Below are 18881 nucleotides of genomic sequence, written 5' to 3'. Positions count from 1 at the left end.
ACTCTCTGCAAGTGCCCCTCCTTGTTACAAAAGTTGCATATATATGCACGAAACTTGCACTTGCTACTTATATGCTTGTATCCACAGTGTGTACATCTGGTCTGGCTCTGTACGACCATAATTTCCTGAGTAGAAGTCTTACTTCCAAAAGCCCTTTCCAGGTTCAATATCTTCTCAAACACCGTCCATGAAGTCATCGATTGTAGATCCAAATTTTCTGCCACCAGGTTAGGGAAATAATTCTCCTTTTCCACTGCCATGAACAACTGGTCCCTAACCCTGCTGTCCAACTGTGCTCCGAAGTTGCAGTGGTTAGCCAAAGCCTTCAATTCCGCAAATAAATCCTGTACGGATTCCTGCTGCTTTTTCGTCCTCTTCTGGAAATCCATCAAACTCCTGTGATATGATGGTTTCACCACATACTGACGTTTAGGCAAAGCAATCAAGTCTACATAGGTCTTCGCGTGCGGTAGCTCAGGTGCACACAAATTTCCGAGACCACTATATGTTTCAGAACCCAGTGAAACAAAGAGTACCGCTTTCTTGGTGGCGTCCTCCTTAATCTCCCGGTACTGAAAGTTTGCTTCCAGCAGGCTGAGCCACAGGTCCAACGAGATCTTGGCCGTGTTTAACGGCTCGATTGACATGGTAGCCATGGCCACGGTGTAGCACACTCCACTGATATATGCGAAGCGTCCACTCGTCCACACGACGTACCCAGCACTGTACTGTTCCTCACACCACGTCTCGTACCCAGGCTCTCTGCCAGCGATGTTTAATTCTCGTCGCCACTGTTATGGTTTTGGTCAGACAAACAATCTTCGTCCACATGGTTTTTGTTCTCCGCCAGTCAACAACAACAAAACATTATCAGGTACATGAAATATTATTAACAAGATCATAAACAAAAGAGCATCTGCTCCAAACATGCTACCTCCAACATCTGTAGTACTCAATCCCAACACTTTCTACTCTAGTAATCCAACACGATGGGTGAAACTTCTTATTAAGAAATTCCTTATAAAGGTATAAACCATATGCAAAGGATAACCATTATTTGAAAAAAAAATTCACAAGAAAATTAATGTCTTGATCAAAGTTATTTCAATTTGAACATAAAACAAAGGCTCTATTCAGTAGAGTATTAATTGCATTTTTCTTAAAAATATCAGGAACAAAAGAATTAAAATTTAAACTTAAACCAGTAAAAGTTGGTTTTCTAAAAACATTAGTGTTGAACCCATTAAGGTTATTCACTTTGACATCAAGAAATGACAATGAATTATCCAGTTCACACTCTGCAGTGAAACGTATATTACTATGTTGTGCGTAAGATACTCTCTAAATTTCTCAATATGACATTGGTCCTTAAATAACAAAGAGTGTCATCTACATATCTCCTGTACAAGACTGGTTTAAAGTCCAAAGGACATTTATGAAGCCAATTTTTTTCATGAAAACTCAAAAAAGCATAAGCAAGTGCAGAACCTAAGGGAGACCCCATTGCTACTCCATCAATTTGTTTATAATATATATTATTAAACATAAAGACAGAGTCTTTAACCGCTAATTCTAACAACCGTCTGAACATTTTACTACAAAATCCAGACACTAAATTAGTGTCAGCAAATAACTGATTAACACAAATATCAATGGTTTCCAACAAATGAATATTAGTAAAGAGTGATTCAACATCGAAACTGGCCATTATAGTTGGGAACTCAAAATTTAAAGAGGAAAGTTTCTTTACAAAATCCTGAGAATTTCTGACAGTAAATTCATTATTGCGTTAATGGTTCTAATAATGGAACCAGAAGCTTTGCCAGTTTGTAATTAAAAGTGCCAATCGCTGATAAAATAGGACGAATCGGTATATCTGTTTTATGCACTTTAGGTAACCCGTATAAGATGCCTGGCTTAGAGCCAGTTGCAAGCAATTTTGTATAATCAAAAAGAAAGTCTTTCAGACCTCTTAAAACTATTTAGTTTATCCTCACATTTCAAAATATACGAAAAGGGGTCTATATCAACCAACTTAAATTTAGAGGGGTCTTCTAACAACCTTTCAACCTTATTTACATGATCTAACTTGTCCAAAACCACTATACCCCTACCTTTATCTGGTCTAGTAATACAAATTCTCCTATCATTCTTTAAGCCATTAATAAAATCTAATTTCCTTTTATCAAATGGAGGGAATGTAGATTTATATTTATCGAAGTCATTAAAGACTTCATGTGCTAAGGAAGAAGCAGTACTGATGATATTGGTCCAACTATAATTTGTACCAGTCCTTAAGGTGTAAGTTTTCAATGTATTACATAACCGCTCAAAACTTAAACAATGATTAACAAATTTAGGTTTTTTACACGTCAAGCCGAAGTCTAACCCCAGAGAGAGAAGTTCTTTCTCAATGGGAGACAAAATTCTCTTTGAAAAATTAAAAACCACCTTATCAGGGTCCACCGAATTAAATGAAGGTATATCCAAGTTCCGCATTTTCTTCCCGTGAATAAGTCTACATTTTTCAACCCTTTTTTCATTATAATTTTCATATTTACATTTTAAAGATGCAAAATCAACCCAGGAAACCAAGATCTTGAATTTCTCCAAGTTCACATGCAATTCACTTTTCGTCTTATTTACCCGCTTCTGCTTTTCAGAAATTTCAAAGTCCAACATTCTTAATAACCAAGAATTATATTCACTTGTTAATGCAAATTTGTCGGAATACACTTTAAACCTAAGGAATCTTGGGACCAAACGATGCACCTTACAGGTTTGTAGAAATTCCAAATCCAAGTGAGCCTTTAAATTAAAATAAGAGCATAGGCTCTTATTTTAATTTAAAGATAAAGTGCCTACCCCTCTGTGCTCTAATGTCGTATATATGTGTAACTGTTCCAGCTTTAATGCTGGATGTATCGGGAATTCCATTCGGAACTTTAAGATTAGGATACTTGAGCACCGGGGAGTATCTTTTAGGACTGGATTACCATTGTCTAAACCAGCATTTTCGGAGATTAGAAACCATTGTTATGAGTTTAATCATTCTCTGTTGGAATTTGATTTTAAAATTCTGGACACTTGTATGAATGGCCAGTCAGATTTGAGAGTAATGGAATCCCTATATATAACGGAGCTGCGGCCTCTGTTAAATGACAACCTTTCGGCTGTTCAATTGTACACTGTATAGTGCACAGTAGGGCCTGTAATTTGATTTATAGTTCATTCTGGCAGTTTAATTTTATTATAATTTTGTTTAGTTTACCATGTCTTTGCCTTTTCTTACTTATTTTAAGTCTTGACATTGTACATTATGATAATCTTTTTATTTAGGATATATAATACATTTTTTGGTATTTAGATTTGTTTAATATTTGAGTTTTTATAAGATTTTTGTTAGTATTTTATAATTGTCGCTTATTCTGCTTGCATTTTATATACATTTTTTCTAGAATTGTAGTCATTATATGAATATTTGTTATAGTGTTTAGTATCAATGTGTCAGCTATCAAGTTTCACTCCTGTTGATCACTTCTCGTAAGTTTAATAGTATGGTTTGTTTTAGTAGTTATAAAATTCCTCTTGTAATTTAATGGATTCTATAATAAACTTTTATTTATGTGACAGTTAATAAGTTTTATTTGTATTGATCACTTTAAGTAAGCTTAAGTGTTTTGTTTTTTAATCATTTTCCTTTCTTTGATAGGCAATTGTATTCAGTATGAGTTCTTTGTTTACCAGTTATTTGATTGTGATTTCTGTTTTTTCTTTTAGATCTGATGATGAATATGAGAAGTATTCGAAACGTTATACATTTTAAAGTAAAGAATCTGAAACAAGATGTTCAGTATATCCCTGGTTTTCCTATTCATCTTAAAATTAAGATTCCCGAAGGGAACATCGATATATATATATATATATATATATATATATATATATATATATATATATATATATATATATATTTATATATATATATATATATATATATATATATATATATATATATATTTATATATATATATATATATATATATATATATATATATATATATATATATATATATATATAAATAATGTGGGGACCCATAGCCTCGGAGAAGAAAATAAAAAGTATTCAGAGGAGACCTTGTGGTCTCTCACTGAACACTAATATTATCTTCTCCTACCACCCCCATTCTTTTGTATGTACACATATATATTTGCTGTATTTGAACCTTGTTACAAAAAAGGAGTTACATATAGGTTACAAAGATGGTTATCATAGGTTGTCGAGTTCCTCCAGCTCCTCAGATGGCGGGCAGGAACCCTTGATGCAGTGCACATTTCCCCTCTGTATCGCCACGCTGTGGCGCTGGAAAAGAAAGCTGGCAGCTCTAGGGTCCCTTGTTGTTTCAATGAGCCTAGAACCCAGTTCCTTCAAAAAACTGGTAGCCCTTTTACCCCAGGCGCCGAGTGTCTCAGAAGCAATGGGGACAAAATTGTAGTGGTGATCCAGTTCTCTATACTTACGGGATTTGGCTGCTTCCCTGTGGGTGGCAGCGCCACCTGGTTGTGCAACACTGAGGTTAATGTAGGTGTTAGCCAGGGTTGATACGCACGTCTAGTCCCATACCAACTGCTTGCCATTCTTCCAGGGGTTCACTGTGATACCATCCGGGCGACCAATAAGAGCATCAGAGTTACGGGGCGTTAGGTAACGGGGCTCTCTTTCAGCTGGGCATCAAGCTGTGGTGAGGCTCCTCTTGATGATGTCGTTAACTTCACTGTGCCTCGAGTGCCATCCCCCTGTGCTTTGGCAGAGTAGGCCATGGTGGCGGTACCTGTCAGCCACCACCTCGCCGCAAATACACCTATATCTGGTGTGGATTGGGGCAGCAAGACGAAGGGCCACAGCAATTCGGAGGGCGTGTGGTGTGAGACGCGTGCCAGTTGCCGACATTGGGGTTGCTAACAGGAAATCCCCTGCATGTGGGGCTGCTACTGCTGTGAGGCGAGCAATGTCGTGTTTTGTTGCAGCACCCAGGCACTCTGCAGCAACTTGGTCTACAATGGGGCCATCCCAGCTGGATTGCTTGTGGGCTTTTGGGGATGGTGGTTGAGGTGATGAGCCTGCACGAGAGGCCCACTCTGTGGCACAGCGTGTAAAATTGGGATCATGTACACCTGCCAGCGGATGTAAGTGGGCAGGTAGAATTTCCTTCACAAGGTCGTCGGATGCTGATAAGGAGGACAGGAAGGCTGGAACAGCGATTTGCGTTGCTGTTCGAACTCCGAGGCCCCCAAGTCTTACGGGAAGAGAGGCTTGTTTCCACTGTAGGTCATCAAGAGAGAGGTTAAGGGCTTTTTCTAGCATTGATTTCAGTAACCGGTCATACTCACTTAGCTTTTGGCTGCTGAAAGATGGTGAACACCTCAGAAAGTAGGTTAACCTGGGGAGGGACAGACATCTGGTGATGAGGTAGAGTGCATCATGAGCATCAATATCCTCATTCCTCCCATCCATCCTCTTAAGGTCGGCGATTTTCTTATCAAGGACCTCATCGATGGCTTTCAACCCCAGGGGAGCTCCTAGGAGTGTGCTGTCTTCAGGTTTAGTTTTGTGGATATTTGGCAGAAGACCCTCTATTCTCTCTACGATGCCCTGGTTGGAACATATTATTTCACATTTAGAAGGGTTCAGGGTGAGGCCTAAAACTGCACCTTGCTCACGGATTTTTCTGATGTCCTCCAGGAGGGAGTCTTGGGAACCAGCTAGGGTACCATCATCCAAGAACCAGATGTTAAGCTCGCTGGACAGGACCTCAGTGACTTGTTTGATGACTAAGCAGAAAAGGAGAGGAGCGAGGGGGTCACCCTGTTGGACGCCTTCTCGCGAGTCAATTTCATGTTCGCCAAAAAGTAGCTTAAGGTCCATACAAGCATGAATGTACAAAAGGGTAGAGGGAAGGGAAATGACTATGAACCGCACGGAGTACAGCATCCCTCCGCACCAAATTGAAGGCATTTTTGAAATCTAGCTTGATAAGGGCCTTTTCGTCTGTGATGTTGGCGATGAAGGCTCGAGCTGCATGGGCTGCCGCCTCACACCCTTGTGGAATGCCGAACCCGAGCTGTTTTGGCTTCAGCATGTTGGCCGCTGCATCACTAACTGTTCTTGCAGCTGCCTTTGCGACGAGACGCCGGAGAGAATTGCCCACAGCCTGATCTCTCCATCCTTTTTCTTTAGAGCAGAGAGAGATGCTCCAAAAAAGATAGGTCTTATGGTCGCTGGTATGTTGCCAGCTAGACATGTGTTGGTGAATCTGGTTAGTTCCACCAAGAGGTTCTTTGCAATGTCACCCAGTGCAGGGTTGAGCATTTGCTTGAGGTGGTTGGGTTTTAGTCCTGTGAACCCACCTGCTGATCCTGTAGGGAAGGACATGGCTGCTTTATGGCTTTATGGATTATGAATCATTTATAGCTTTGATGACTGAGGCAGCTAAGGTCTTGTCTCTCCTTGCAGGGGTGGCTAGACAAATGTTGCCAAACATTAGGAGGTTGTGCCATGCTTGGGTCGTTCCAGGAGAGTCGTTGACCTTTCTCAGGAGGGCAGATAATTTGGCTGCTGCATGGGGGCGGACTGCTTTAGGGATGTGCTGCAAGGTTCTGGCTGATGTTGCTTTGATAGCTTCTAATAAGTTTTCTGTGGGAATGAAGGTCTGGGAGGTGTTTTGCCTTACGGGCGGTGTGGGCTGTTGATTGGTGTTCTCCCTGGGAGGGCGCCCAGAACCCAAACACCTGGCTCTGTTGTGGTAATGAAGGCGCACATTATCGTCACTCAACCGGATATAGCATACCCTATCTATCTATCTATCTATCTATCTATCTATCTATATATATATATATATATATATATATATATATATATATATATATATATATATATATATATATATATATATATATACATATATATATATATATATATATATATATATACCAAAAACACAGCACACAGTAGTGTGCTGTGTTTTTGTTTTGTTTTTAGATTTTGTAATAGATAAATGTGCACTTGCACACACAGGTGAAAATATAAAATATATATAGTTAATTTTGGCTTGCTAGTCACAACCTTTTATGATGGTTGTGTTGATCAATTGTCAACTATGTGTGACCTAGACTCACCTGACAGGTTACACCATCTGTTGCCAGGTTTTGCCTGTATGGTCTGGCTGTAAATTGAATGTAAGTGGCATCCAATCGTACTGTTTTCCTCAGCCGAATGTTTATATATTTGGCAGCCTTTTGGTAATATTCTGGACTTACTCCTCAACGATTATCATTACTTAGTTGGCGAGGTTCCACTAATGTGAACACTACTGAACTGCTAACAAGTTTAAATGAGGAAATTATTGTTTTAAGGTGATTAATTACCTCAGCTGGGTGTCGAGTAGGATGGATGTCATTACCACCTAGATAAATAATGGTTAGATGGTGAGGCCAATCTAACACAGGTGTTAATGTAGAGTTATTATAGAAATTGTGAGCTGTTGCTCCTGGTGACCTGAAAATTCTTACCTCAGTGTGAGGTATAGGTCTGAGTGTTGTGGGCAACTAACAATGTCCCACCAGTGTTACCTTATACATGAGGTATAGACAGCAAATAAATTGGTGTGAGTTAGGCTAACATATGTGGTACACTGCCGGTAGCCACAGATAATGAAATATGGTTAGCCTAGGTTACTACACACGGTAATTAGTAATGATTAATTAGGATAGCTTGATTCTCAGCTATCTATCCGGTTCGAAGAGGACCAGTGACCTATGGATAATGTAACCATTAAGCATTATTCCTTGAATATTAATGGACTGTAGATTAAATTACTATTCAAGAGTTGAACTTTCCCAAACTTCACAATTGGGGGTTAATACCAGAAGTTGAGTTACTCCTAGTACGCTTCATCGAGGCTGGTTCTTCCTCGAATAAAATTATTAACTCTTACTAAGATATATAGATGATATAAACATTTGATAATTCGGTTAGTAACAAGAATATATTGAATAATGGTTAGATAAGAAAATTGTTCCTATCTAAAGTTCTTGAGGCTATGAAATTATACTTGACTTCCTAGCTCTTGTAAATAAAATATAACTTCTATTATTATTAGGTTTCAACTGTTCTTAATTAAGTAAGCAATAACTAAATTGAAATAATATCAGCTGCTTGCTAGCGTAGCGTGGGAAATTGTTGCACTCATGGCTGCTCCAACACACCCTGGAAAACCAATGGTGTGTAAAAGTTGTTTACACAAGTTAAATTATATCATTACGATTCAATGGAAGGGACAAATTAAATTCCCTGTGGCCATACTTGTCGTTTGGGGAGAGATCACGACGTAACGATGGACTAAGGGAAAAGTTATCATATAAAGAGCTCCTATAAGAAAACAAGACCACTTAACCTGCTGGTTGTCCACCGATGCAATCCTTGAATCGCTAATGGAGTAATTGCACACTCCAAGGCCGATTAATAGCAAGGGCCAATCGTGTAGTTGATGAAAGTTTCGCCTCTCCCTGGACTTACGGCCGCCACGTTGTCTCAGGCGTCGTCCACACGCGTGGAGGTCTCGCGTCCGACTCTCTCCTCCCTCAACCCCTCTCTCGCGCATGCGCAACATATTTTAGTAGAAATGGAAAATTCTTTTCCTTGTAATTACTCTACTTAATACGTTAATGAGAATAGGGTCGCAATTATAGGGAGTTAAGTATTGTTTATATTCTCGCTGAATAATAATAAGTAGGAACAGTGTCCTTATTAAACGAGAAATGGAGAGAATTTCTGTTTCCTCCATGACGGTTTAAGATAACATATAAACTGTTGTATAGTGATATTTTAGTTGATAACTCGTTGTTATTGGATCACTAGTTGTGATATTATCAGGTATTAATTCTTGTAAAGGATACTGACAAAGGTTGAGAATATTATTCAATTCTCTGGCATGTTGACAATAATTATGCCTTGCTGGATATTATCTGACGCAATACTGCCCCTCGATGTGGGAAGAATTTGGTAAATGACGCGCAGATAGGAAAATATTAATTTATTAATACTATTTATTAGTGCTACCATTAGTAGAATTAATAGATACAAAGCCTAGTATATAATGGTGATGTATTATGATACAATAAGGATGTATTAGTGTTGGAACTTTCCAACACCCATTGAGCTTTATGGAATCACAGTGATTGGCACATAACACGGGACTGTCAGTAGATAGTGAGTCACAATGGCTCACTGTCTATGGATGAACTACACTAGCACTACACCCATAGACACAATTGACTGCATCACTACCTTCTTCAATGCCACTGGCACACCTGCCACCAATCATATCAAACACACCAACAGCATCAAATTCCTCATTACCTCAGCAGACGACCTTTTTGCCTGTTTTGGGGAACCTGCTTTAAGTTAACTCACCCCACGCTTTTCTGACTCCTGTCCTCACTATTGAACAAAAAACTAAATGCTCTGTTCCTAGTAAGAAATGTCGACAGCTCTGTTCTTTCAACACCTAATATTATTAATCTCTTCTATGACTTTTCACACAGGAATGCTATTACTGTAATGGAAATATGCCCAGTACCTAATACTAAACACCACAAGATCCAATGTTCCTCCCCTGCAGAAGTGCAAAAACTCTTACAACAAGGTATCAAAATCCTCAACACCAGCACTCTTCCCTACCTCATTAGTCCAGTTGACTATCTTCCTTTGCTGCAATGTTTTAAATGTTACACATACAGTCACGAAACACGTAAATGTAAAAGCCCACAAATTTGTTCTAAATGCTCTGCTGAAGGCCATTTTTATACTCAGTGCTCGTACCCAGGCCTAAAATGCACTAATTGCCAAGGTGCTCATTCTGCTGTTGACAAATCTTGCCCTCTGAGAAAACATACCCTGAAAACTCTTCGTACTAACCAACCTCGCACTCATGCACACCCTCATTCTTCTTCTTCAACCTCCCATAACCCATCTCATCACCAAACAGCATCAGACAACACCACGTCCTATGCCAGTTTCCTTAATGCTTCCCCTCAGCAGCAACATCACCACCTTACTATTGCACAAGAAACTCAGTCCTCTCTTCCCTCACCCACCACCTCCACCCTACTCTCCTCTCCAGAACATGGCATATGAGCGAGTCACAACCTGTGTCCAAGCAGTATATTTGCAAGCTAAAGACGATGGTCGAGAATTTGCTGACTACCTTCCCATCTTCCTCACTCATAATGGCCTTCCTAGTGTCTCTGTACCTCCTCCACACCTCTTCCGCTCTTTTTCCTTTCTTTCCCCACTGTGACGCTCCGACATAGCATCTTCTCACTACGTTTTCTACAGTCCCCCACACCTCCAACTGTGCTTCTATGACTGACACAGAAAACGAAACTCCAACCACTATTGTTCAGCACACACTACCCCAATCTCTTCTTGATGAGACCCTTCCTCACCCCTGACTCTCCCCACTCTGATCCAGTCACTCACCCCCACTGACCATGCTACTCATCCCAACGCCTCTTCCTCTCAACCCACTAACTTTTCCTCTCACCTCACTGTACTCACTACTGATATTCTTTTATTTATTTATTTTTTAAGTCACTGCACATTCTCTCATGTGTATTATACATAAATAAACCGCTGAACTGTAATGCCAATCCTGACCTCAAAAGCTTCATAGAAGGTTGTAACAGAACTCATGAGCACCACACCAGAAATAAATACAGTTTTGATATTCCTAGAGTACGACTTAATCAAACTAGAAATGCTCTACAAATCAAGGGACCCAGAATGTGGAATGACCTTCCCAACCATGTTAAAGATTGTACCTCTCTCAACCAGTTTAAGATAAAAACGAAGCTATACCTAATAAATTCCCTGTAACCTACCTTACCCCTCTATTGTCAACCAATGTCTGTTTTTTTTAAATGACGCTGTTTGTCGACCGAATTGTATTTGTTCTGCTTTTTCAGCCATGTTCCCCCCTTTTTATCTCTTTTTTTTATTTGTTCTCAACTCATTTTATTCTTTATGCTCATTTAATATTAAGCTTTAGTCATTGAAGTTTTTCATGCCCGAAACGCTATGCGTAATAGTGGCTTTAGGCATTTGCTGTACTAGTCCTATCTATAAATCCATCACTCTTTGTAAAATCTCTTGTATGTATGTACCTTACCTAAATAAACATTTAATTTGAAAAAAATAAACATTTTTTATTTATTTATTTATTTATGCATATACAAGAAGGTACATTGGGAATGTGAGGATACATAAAATGGTAATTACAGTCTTGTAAAGCCACTAGTACGCGCAGCGTTTCGGGCAGGTCCTTAATCTAAGAAAATTTTAAGTAGGTAAATACTTGCAAAATTTATAACAAAAAATTATAACAGTTACATGGCAAGAAAAAAAAAAGATGAGAGAAAATTGTAGGTACAGTATATTAAAGCACATAGGTAGCTAAGATTGATTGCAATGACAGCTTGAATGGTAGTTGACAAAAATTGGTAGGCACAATACAGCATATGGCTAGCACATAAAAGAAGACAGCAATGAACACAATGATAAGGTTGTTTGGGTTAAATACATAAAAATTAGGAGATTGGGTAACACTAGGTACAGAGCAAATTTAAAGCTCAGTGTAGGAAACTAAGAAGATGAAATTAGGTACTTTTTGGTTTTGCTTTTAAATAAGGCAAAAGTTTTACAGTTTTTCAATTCACTAGGGAGTGAGTTCCATAGACTAGGCCCCTTAATTTGCATAGAGTGTTTGCACAGATTAAATTTGACCCTGGGAATATCAAAGAGATATTTATTTCTGGTGTGGTGATAATGGGTCCTATTACATCTGTCCAGGGAGAGTTTCAGAGCATGGTTTGCACTAAAGAACAGGGTTTTGTAAATGTAGTTGACACAGGAGAATGTGTGGAGGGAGTTAATTTTTAGCAAGTTTAGGGATTTAAACAAGGGAGCTGAGTGCTTCCTTATTCCTTCTACTTCCATTTCCACCAACAATTCTGCAAACAATACTCCTCTGACACATGACAATCCCCATCCTCCAGACCCTTCTCTTTCACCCTCAGTTTCGAACTCTGGACTTAGTAACACCTTTCGTGTTCCAAATAATCGTTCTGCTAATACCAACCTCACCAAGACCCCTTCCTGTACAGACTGTAGCATATATATCGGTGACCAAACCAGCCAACGAACTACAGTTCCTTCTGTTCTGGCTCGCACTACAAACAACACAAAACCTAACTCTACACATTCATTAAATCATACAGTTCAATGTACGGCCATTCTTTACAATTAGACACCTGGTGTATGATTTTATTGGGACTGAGCGTCCTGATGTGCTGCTTCTTAACAGCACTAACATCGCAAACTCATATAAAATCAAAAACTTTGGTTACTCATCTTACCAATCACCGGATGAATCACATGAAGGCGTTACCATAATCATAAAATCTTCCTATAAACATGAACTGATACACACTCCCTGACATCACAAACACTTTCTTTCCATAAAATTCCACACACAAATGGGTCTACTCATCATATGTACAACCTACAACCGTCCTAACACTGGCATCCCCATGCAAGACATCACAACTCTCTTCAGCCACACTCACTTGCCTGTTTTCCTGTAGCAGACCTCATTGCACAACATCCTACATTCCTCTATAGTAACATTAATCGGCACGGTCAACAGCTTCACCAAATATACGCCCAAAAACATCTATTCTTCCTTGGCCCTGACTTCCCCACTTTTTTTCAGTCATACAGGTTCTGGTAGACCTGATTTCATATTCACCAACAAACTTGACAAAAACCTTCAACACTACATTTAAGGGGGCATATCATTCTAAATCGTTATAAATTAAAAGTTGTTCAATTTGCTTATAAATTTTTTTATGAAATGGTTATAGAAAGGGCTGCAACTGGTCCAAGTTTCACCATCACTCCCGAAACAGAAAAGGAGAAAAAAAATACACAACGTATTATGCAACGAATGTTCAACATTCTCAAATAATCTCAGGGAACACATGTGTCAACTAAAATGTCTACTATGTGCTGTAGAAGCACAAACTCTTGTAATAATTGTAATATGTATGTGCAATATATTTATATTTAATTTTTTTTTTCTTTTTTTTTTTTGGCCAATATTTTTTTCTCGTTTGTTATCAAGGGATTTGCATAAAACTTGCACACCTTGTTCAATGGATGCCTATCTGCAAGGGTGCCAATTATGAACGAAATCTGTCGAAGTCAAGCTCAGCTACAGGTGGCCGAACTTGGATCTTTATTTTACTCTGGAAAGTAATTTACACTTTCAAATTACTTCAGAGCTTTCATTTATTAATCAATTTACATGCAAATTACACCTTATATGTAGCGTTTGTGCTTCTACAGAATCTAGTAGACATTTTGGTCCAAAGTCTATTTGTTGATTTTATAAAAATTTATAAATATCATATATTGCATATTTTTTTAGAAGGGTAACTTTGAAAAATTATATTATTGCACTAAACACTTTTTTGATAAAACTGATCACTAGAATCCTTTATTATGTGCTTAATTTAATATCTGAGTGTTATAGAAATGATTTTAGTTGACACATGTGTTCCCTGAAACTATTTGAAAATTCGTTGCATAATTCGTTGTTTATTTTTTTTCTCCTTTTCTGTTTAGGGTGTGATGATGAAACTTGGACCAGTTGGAGCCCTTTCTATAACCATTTCATAAAAAAATTTATAAGCAAATTGAACCACTTTTAATTTTACATTGATATGCCCCCTTAACCAGGACCCATTACGGGCTCTGATCATATTCCCCAAATTCTCAGTCTCTACCAATCCTATTCTCATCCCTGGCACTCCTCAATTATCATACCATATGGCAAATTGGGATATGTTCAAATAACACATTGATGACACTGATCTCATATACGAGTACAATGACAAACATCACACTGACATTGACACACAAGCACGCAACATACAAGACACCATCATTCATGCTGCAAACATCTCCATTCCAAAAACAACACACAAACAACATTTCGCTTTCACCACTTCCATTCGCACAAAACACCTCTTAGCTTGTTATCATACTACATTCTTTCACAACATGCATCGTCATGGGCAAGTACTCTGGGACCTCACATCATTAAAAAAACCCACATTCTTAACAGACTAGATGAATACCATACAAAACACTGGAGACACCTCATAGAATAAGCAGAACAACATGGAAAACTGACACCTCAGGAATTCTGGAAACAAATCAAACTCTTACAAGGATCAACTCACACACCGTTTAAATACCTTCTACAGAACAACAACAAAATCACTGATCCTGATGAAGTACTCAATATTTTTAAAAACCACAGAGAACAAATTTTTCAGCCACATCCTCCTGAACCAACTGCCCTTCCCAACATTAAAGTAGTTAAAGACTGGATACACCAAAACAGACATGAAACCACACCTGACCTCATCCACCCTGACAACCTCAACTCACGCACTGAATTACAGACTCCCCTGATTCCAGCTGATGTCAAGACAGCTCTCATGGGCACTCGTCGCAGAGCCCTTGGTGCGCCTGGCGTTGGACATACCCTCCTTAGACAACTCCCTGCTTCTATCATCGCTGCTGTCACTAACTTATTCAACGCCTCTCTTGCCTCTGGATATTTCACTCTCACCTTCAAATCTGCCACAGCTGTTCTTATTCCAAAACCTGGGAAACTTCACACTGACCCAAAGAACTATAGACCCATCAGCCTTCTAGAGACACTTGGCAAAATCTTTGAACGGCTGGTCAACATGAGACTCAGAACCCACCTAGAAGACAATGACTGACTGACTAACAAACAGTTTGGATTCCGGCCTCACCGGTCCACACATGACGCCTTAAACATCATGACCAATTACCTCACCATCAATCAGCATTAAAGACTTAAGACTTCACTCATCACTAAGGACGTTGAGAAGGCCTTTGACACTTTGACACTTTGGCATGACGGCCTAAAATTCAAACTATGCAATAACTTTAATCTTCCCCCTATCACCACCAAACTTCTTTCTAACTACTTAGACAATAGGACAATGAGGATTAACTTCCTCCGACATCACTGACTACTTCAACTTACATGCCGGTGTTCCCCAAGGCTCTGTTCTTGCCCCGACACTCCATCATCAACGACATTTCTGACCCCTGTTCATCACACTTCTTTAACCATATGCTACGCTGATGATGTCTCTCACCTTGTCACCAGCAACACCATTGATACACTATTACGCAGAGCACAAACAGAACTCGATATTGTCACAGAATGGGAGTATGACTGGCGCATAAAAACAAACTCCAACAAATAAAAAATCACCTACTTTTTCTGAAAAAGAACTATACTCCCTATTCCTATTCAACTCTATTCACTCTCTCCTAATCCTACTAATATCTCTGTATTTCCTTCCACCATAGCTATAGACACCTGAACTATATGTTTAACACATCTCTAACCCTGTCCATGGAGGACAGAAGAAAATGTATATATTCTGGTTAGCATTGTAAATGTGTGGCCACGTCCGTGGTAGAAAAAAAAAAGCTTGATCGATAAGTACTCTTTCACAGAAACATACAACAGCTCTCCAAGCCATAAAAAAATCATACAGACTTAGATTTGCAGACCCTAACACAAAAATGCACCTCTATAAAGCACTTATTAGACCTCTCCTAACATACACTCCACTAGTTATTTCTTTATCCGCCCCTACTAATAAACTAAAGCTTCAGAGAATACAGAACAGAGCACTTCGATGGGTACTCAACACCCGATGGGACGAGTTCAATACCAGCGAGTCTTCATGAAAGTACCAACATTCCTGCCCTCAATGTCTACTGGAAAACTGTATTAGATAAACAACTTGATAGACTACTCACTTATCACGAATAACACCTTGACTTTCTCTTACACACTTTTAGACTACCACAAAACACCCACGATCTCTTCTCTACCATCCATGATCCTCCTCCTAACTCTGTATTTCGATAAACTTTAGATCTCAACACCCAGCATCCACCATCCATAAATATACAGCTCTCAACACCCAGCACAAATCATCCGTAAAAGTTCAGCCCTGATGCTTTTGAACCAATCACTGTGATGTTGTGAGTTTTGTGATGTCCCTGTTGTTGCCACTGAGACCCCCGACTGAGTACTTGCCTCGAATGCCGCAACCAAACGACACGCAGCTGGGTTTAGCCATGGCTCTTTTTCTCCTACAAATCTACTTCCTCTCACCCCCCTTATCGTCTTCTGTCCTCACTTCCAAGCTCGCCCTTCGGGGTGTCTTATCCAGTATATATTCGGATTCAGAATCGTAAAAATCATTCAGAGAACTTTGCTTTAGGAGGTCAGAGATCACCCTGATCCGGTGCATTATACCGGTAAGAGACGGGAGACTTCTTAAGGAAAGTGCAACCCTCTAGACAAGGCTCTCTTAATTTCACCCAGCACTGCCGGGTGGGTAAACATTGAGCAGCAACGAGGAGAGCCACCATGATCTACCGGATCAAGGTAAGATTTAGAGGGGACCGGACCCTTACCCGGTCAGAGATCTCGGATTTGATCAGTAACAAAACCAATGTTGCACCACTGGACGTCTTCATCAACGATGAAGGACATCAACTGGTGTACAGCAGTGCCACAGCTGTACAGGGTGTATTTGACCCCTCCAACCTTACTGTTCTCGAGGAGGCGGACATGATCCTCACCCCACCACGACACTACCTCGCAGCCAGGACGGTGTTTGTCCGGAGAGTGAGCTCCCTCCTGTCTGAAAAAGCTGCCACCCTCGTTGTCACCAGCATAAACGAACAGAATCTTTCCTTGTCTGCTGTCTCTGTAAAGTTCATTTCTGTGCCGGACAGCCACCACTCCACCATGAAGGTCTCCTTCACATCGCCTAAGGAAACTACCTGTGATACTACCAATGGCTTCCGGTGCTTCGGCATCGCTTGCACACCCCGACAAATCAGGAAAGAATACTACTACCAGCTTCAACAATACTTTAAGTGCTATAGCTATGAGCACTTTACGAAACAATGTCCATCACAGGACCAACGGTACAGCAAGTGCGCCGAAAATCACCACTTCAAACGATGCACCAACGACTTCCTCCAATGCCTTCTCTGCCAAGGTGACCATACTGCCGTCTCTGCCGAGTGCCCTCGAAGTCATACGGAAATACAGATGTCCGACGCCAGGAAAGCCAACACCACTCGTCGTGAACCATCAACGTTCAACGTGCAAGTCGCCAACTTCCCTGAGCTTCAGGGTGGGGGCGGAGCTTCTGCACAGCCTGCACGCCATTGGGGCCCTGGCTCCCAGTCCGCCAGCCAATCATCGACGCAGCTGCGACAGCCACAACCTCTCTTTGGGCAACCAACATGCCAGCCCTCATCACACCAGATGCTGCTCCCCAACAGGAATCACAGTACCATCTTCGGACTCATCCGTCTGGTTGAGATGATGGCTGGAACGAACTGCAAAGAATTCGCAGAAATTCTAAACATCCTATACACTGCCAATGGTCTACCAACATTTAATGTTCCTGAAGAACTCTTCACAACTACAGCCTCAGCATCCGCCAGTGCTACGACTTCAGCTACATATACTTCTGCCCCTGACATGACCATCTTTCCAGTTGCTCTGGCAGATATCATGTCTGCTGACGCCCACCCTCTGCAACCTGCTACAGCTCCTGCTACAGCTCCTGCTACAGATCCTGCAACATGCGATGCCAACATGCACACTGCTACTCCAGACCAACCATCTACTACTCCAGCTCTACCTGCGACTACACCCGCTTCACAGGAACCTACACCTAATGCTTCTGCAGACCTCCACCTGTCTTCTGATGACGACTCTACTGCCTGTGTTGACACTGAAGCTCACTCACCACCCCTGGACTCGGAGGAGGATATTGATTCTTCAGCAGTAGCTGCATTGTGTCAACAACGTGACAACACTACATTTGGGTCTTCTGAATTCAGACAGCTCTCCAGCCGTATATATAACACGAGGTATAACGAATACGTGCAGAACCATCCAGGAGTTAATGTGAAGTGAACTGTCGATAATGTCATAATCTTCAATGGATGCTATGAATCCACACTGGCTCCCGAACTCTTACCCAATGACTACGCTGAGTACGTGAAACTTCAAATGACTACACGAAGCATGACAAAATAAAAGCATGACTTGGAGGTAAGAAGAAGAAAGAAGAAAGAAGAAAGTAGACACCATCAGAAGACAGACTGTCATCATCTTGAATGAAGAAGAACTACTCACTGCCGCCCTTCCTGTCCCGAGTCAAAGACTAGCCAGTTGTGGGGTTGTTTCAGCATCGACTTAAGACACGCAGCTGGGTCAAGCCCTGGCACTTTTCTCTACAACTTCAGCGTTTCCTCTCACCGACTTCTCTTCAGCTGTCCCCACTTGAAGGCTCGCCCTATGGGCATCTTCTCCTGTATATTATTGTATTGTATATTGCGTAAAAATTATTATTGTATTCCAACGTCGACACGAGCATCATCATCGTCATGCCACCCAAGGCATCTGGAAAGGCTGCCAAGAAGGCCGGGAAGGCCCAGAAGGCCAATGCCAAGGGCGATAAGAAAAAGAAGCGCAGGAGGAAGGAGAGCTACAGCATCTATTTACAAAGTGCTGAAGCAGGTCCACCCTGACACCAGTATCTCTTTCAAAGCCATGTCGATCATGAACTCGTTCGTGAACGATATCTTTTAGCGCATCCCCGCCGAGGCT

The 18881-nt window shown here is 40.5% G+C and overlaps 1 protein-coding gene across 1 annotated transcript; it reads right to left on the bottom strand.

Moving 5' to 3' along the window:
* Positions 1 to 1947: 1947 nt before the first annotated feature.
* LOC138357660 (uncharacterized) lies at positions 1948 to 2682 on the bottom strand. Its single transcript, XM_069314667.1, has one exon. It carries the CDS (start codon positions 2680 to 2682, stop codon positions 1948 to 1950), a length of 735 nt encoding a protein of 244 aa, XP_069170768.1.
* Positions 2683 to 18881: the final 16199 nt, after the last annotated feature.

Source organism: Procambarus clarkii, chromosome 79, assembly GCF_040958095.1.
Source record: "Procambarus clarkii isolate CNS0578487 chromosome 79, FALCON_Pclarkii_2.0, whole genome shotgun sequence".
Taxonomy (NCBI): Eukaryota; Metazoa; Arthropoda; class Malacostraca; order Decapoda; family Cambaridae; genus Procambarus; species Procambarus clarkii.
Note: the sequence above shows the minus strand (reverse complement) of the source record. Positions and strands in the feature narration are given on the sequence as shown.

What these genes read in the sequence shown, in the direction of transcription:
- LOC138357660 (XM_069314667.1), bottom strand. Translation starts at nt 2,682, where the DNA reads ATGTTGGACTTTGAAATTTCTGAAAAGCAGAAGCGGGTAAATAAGACG.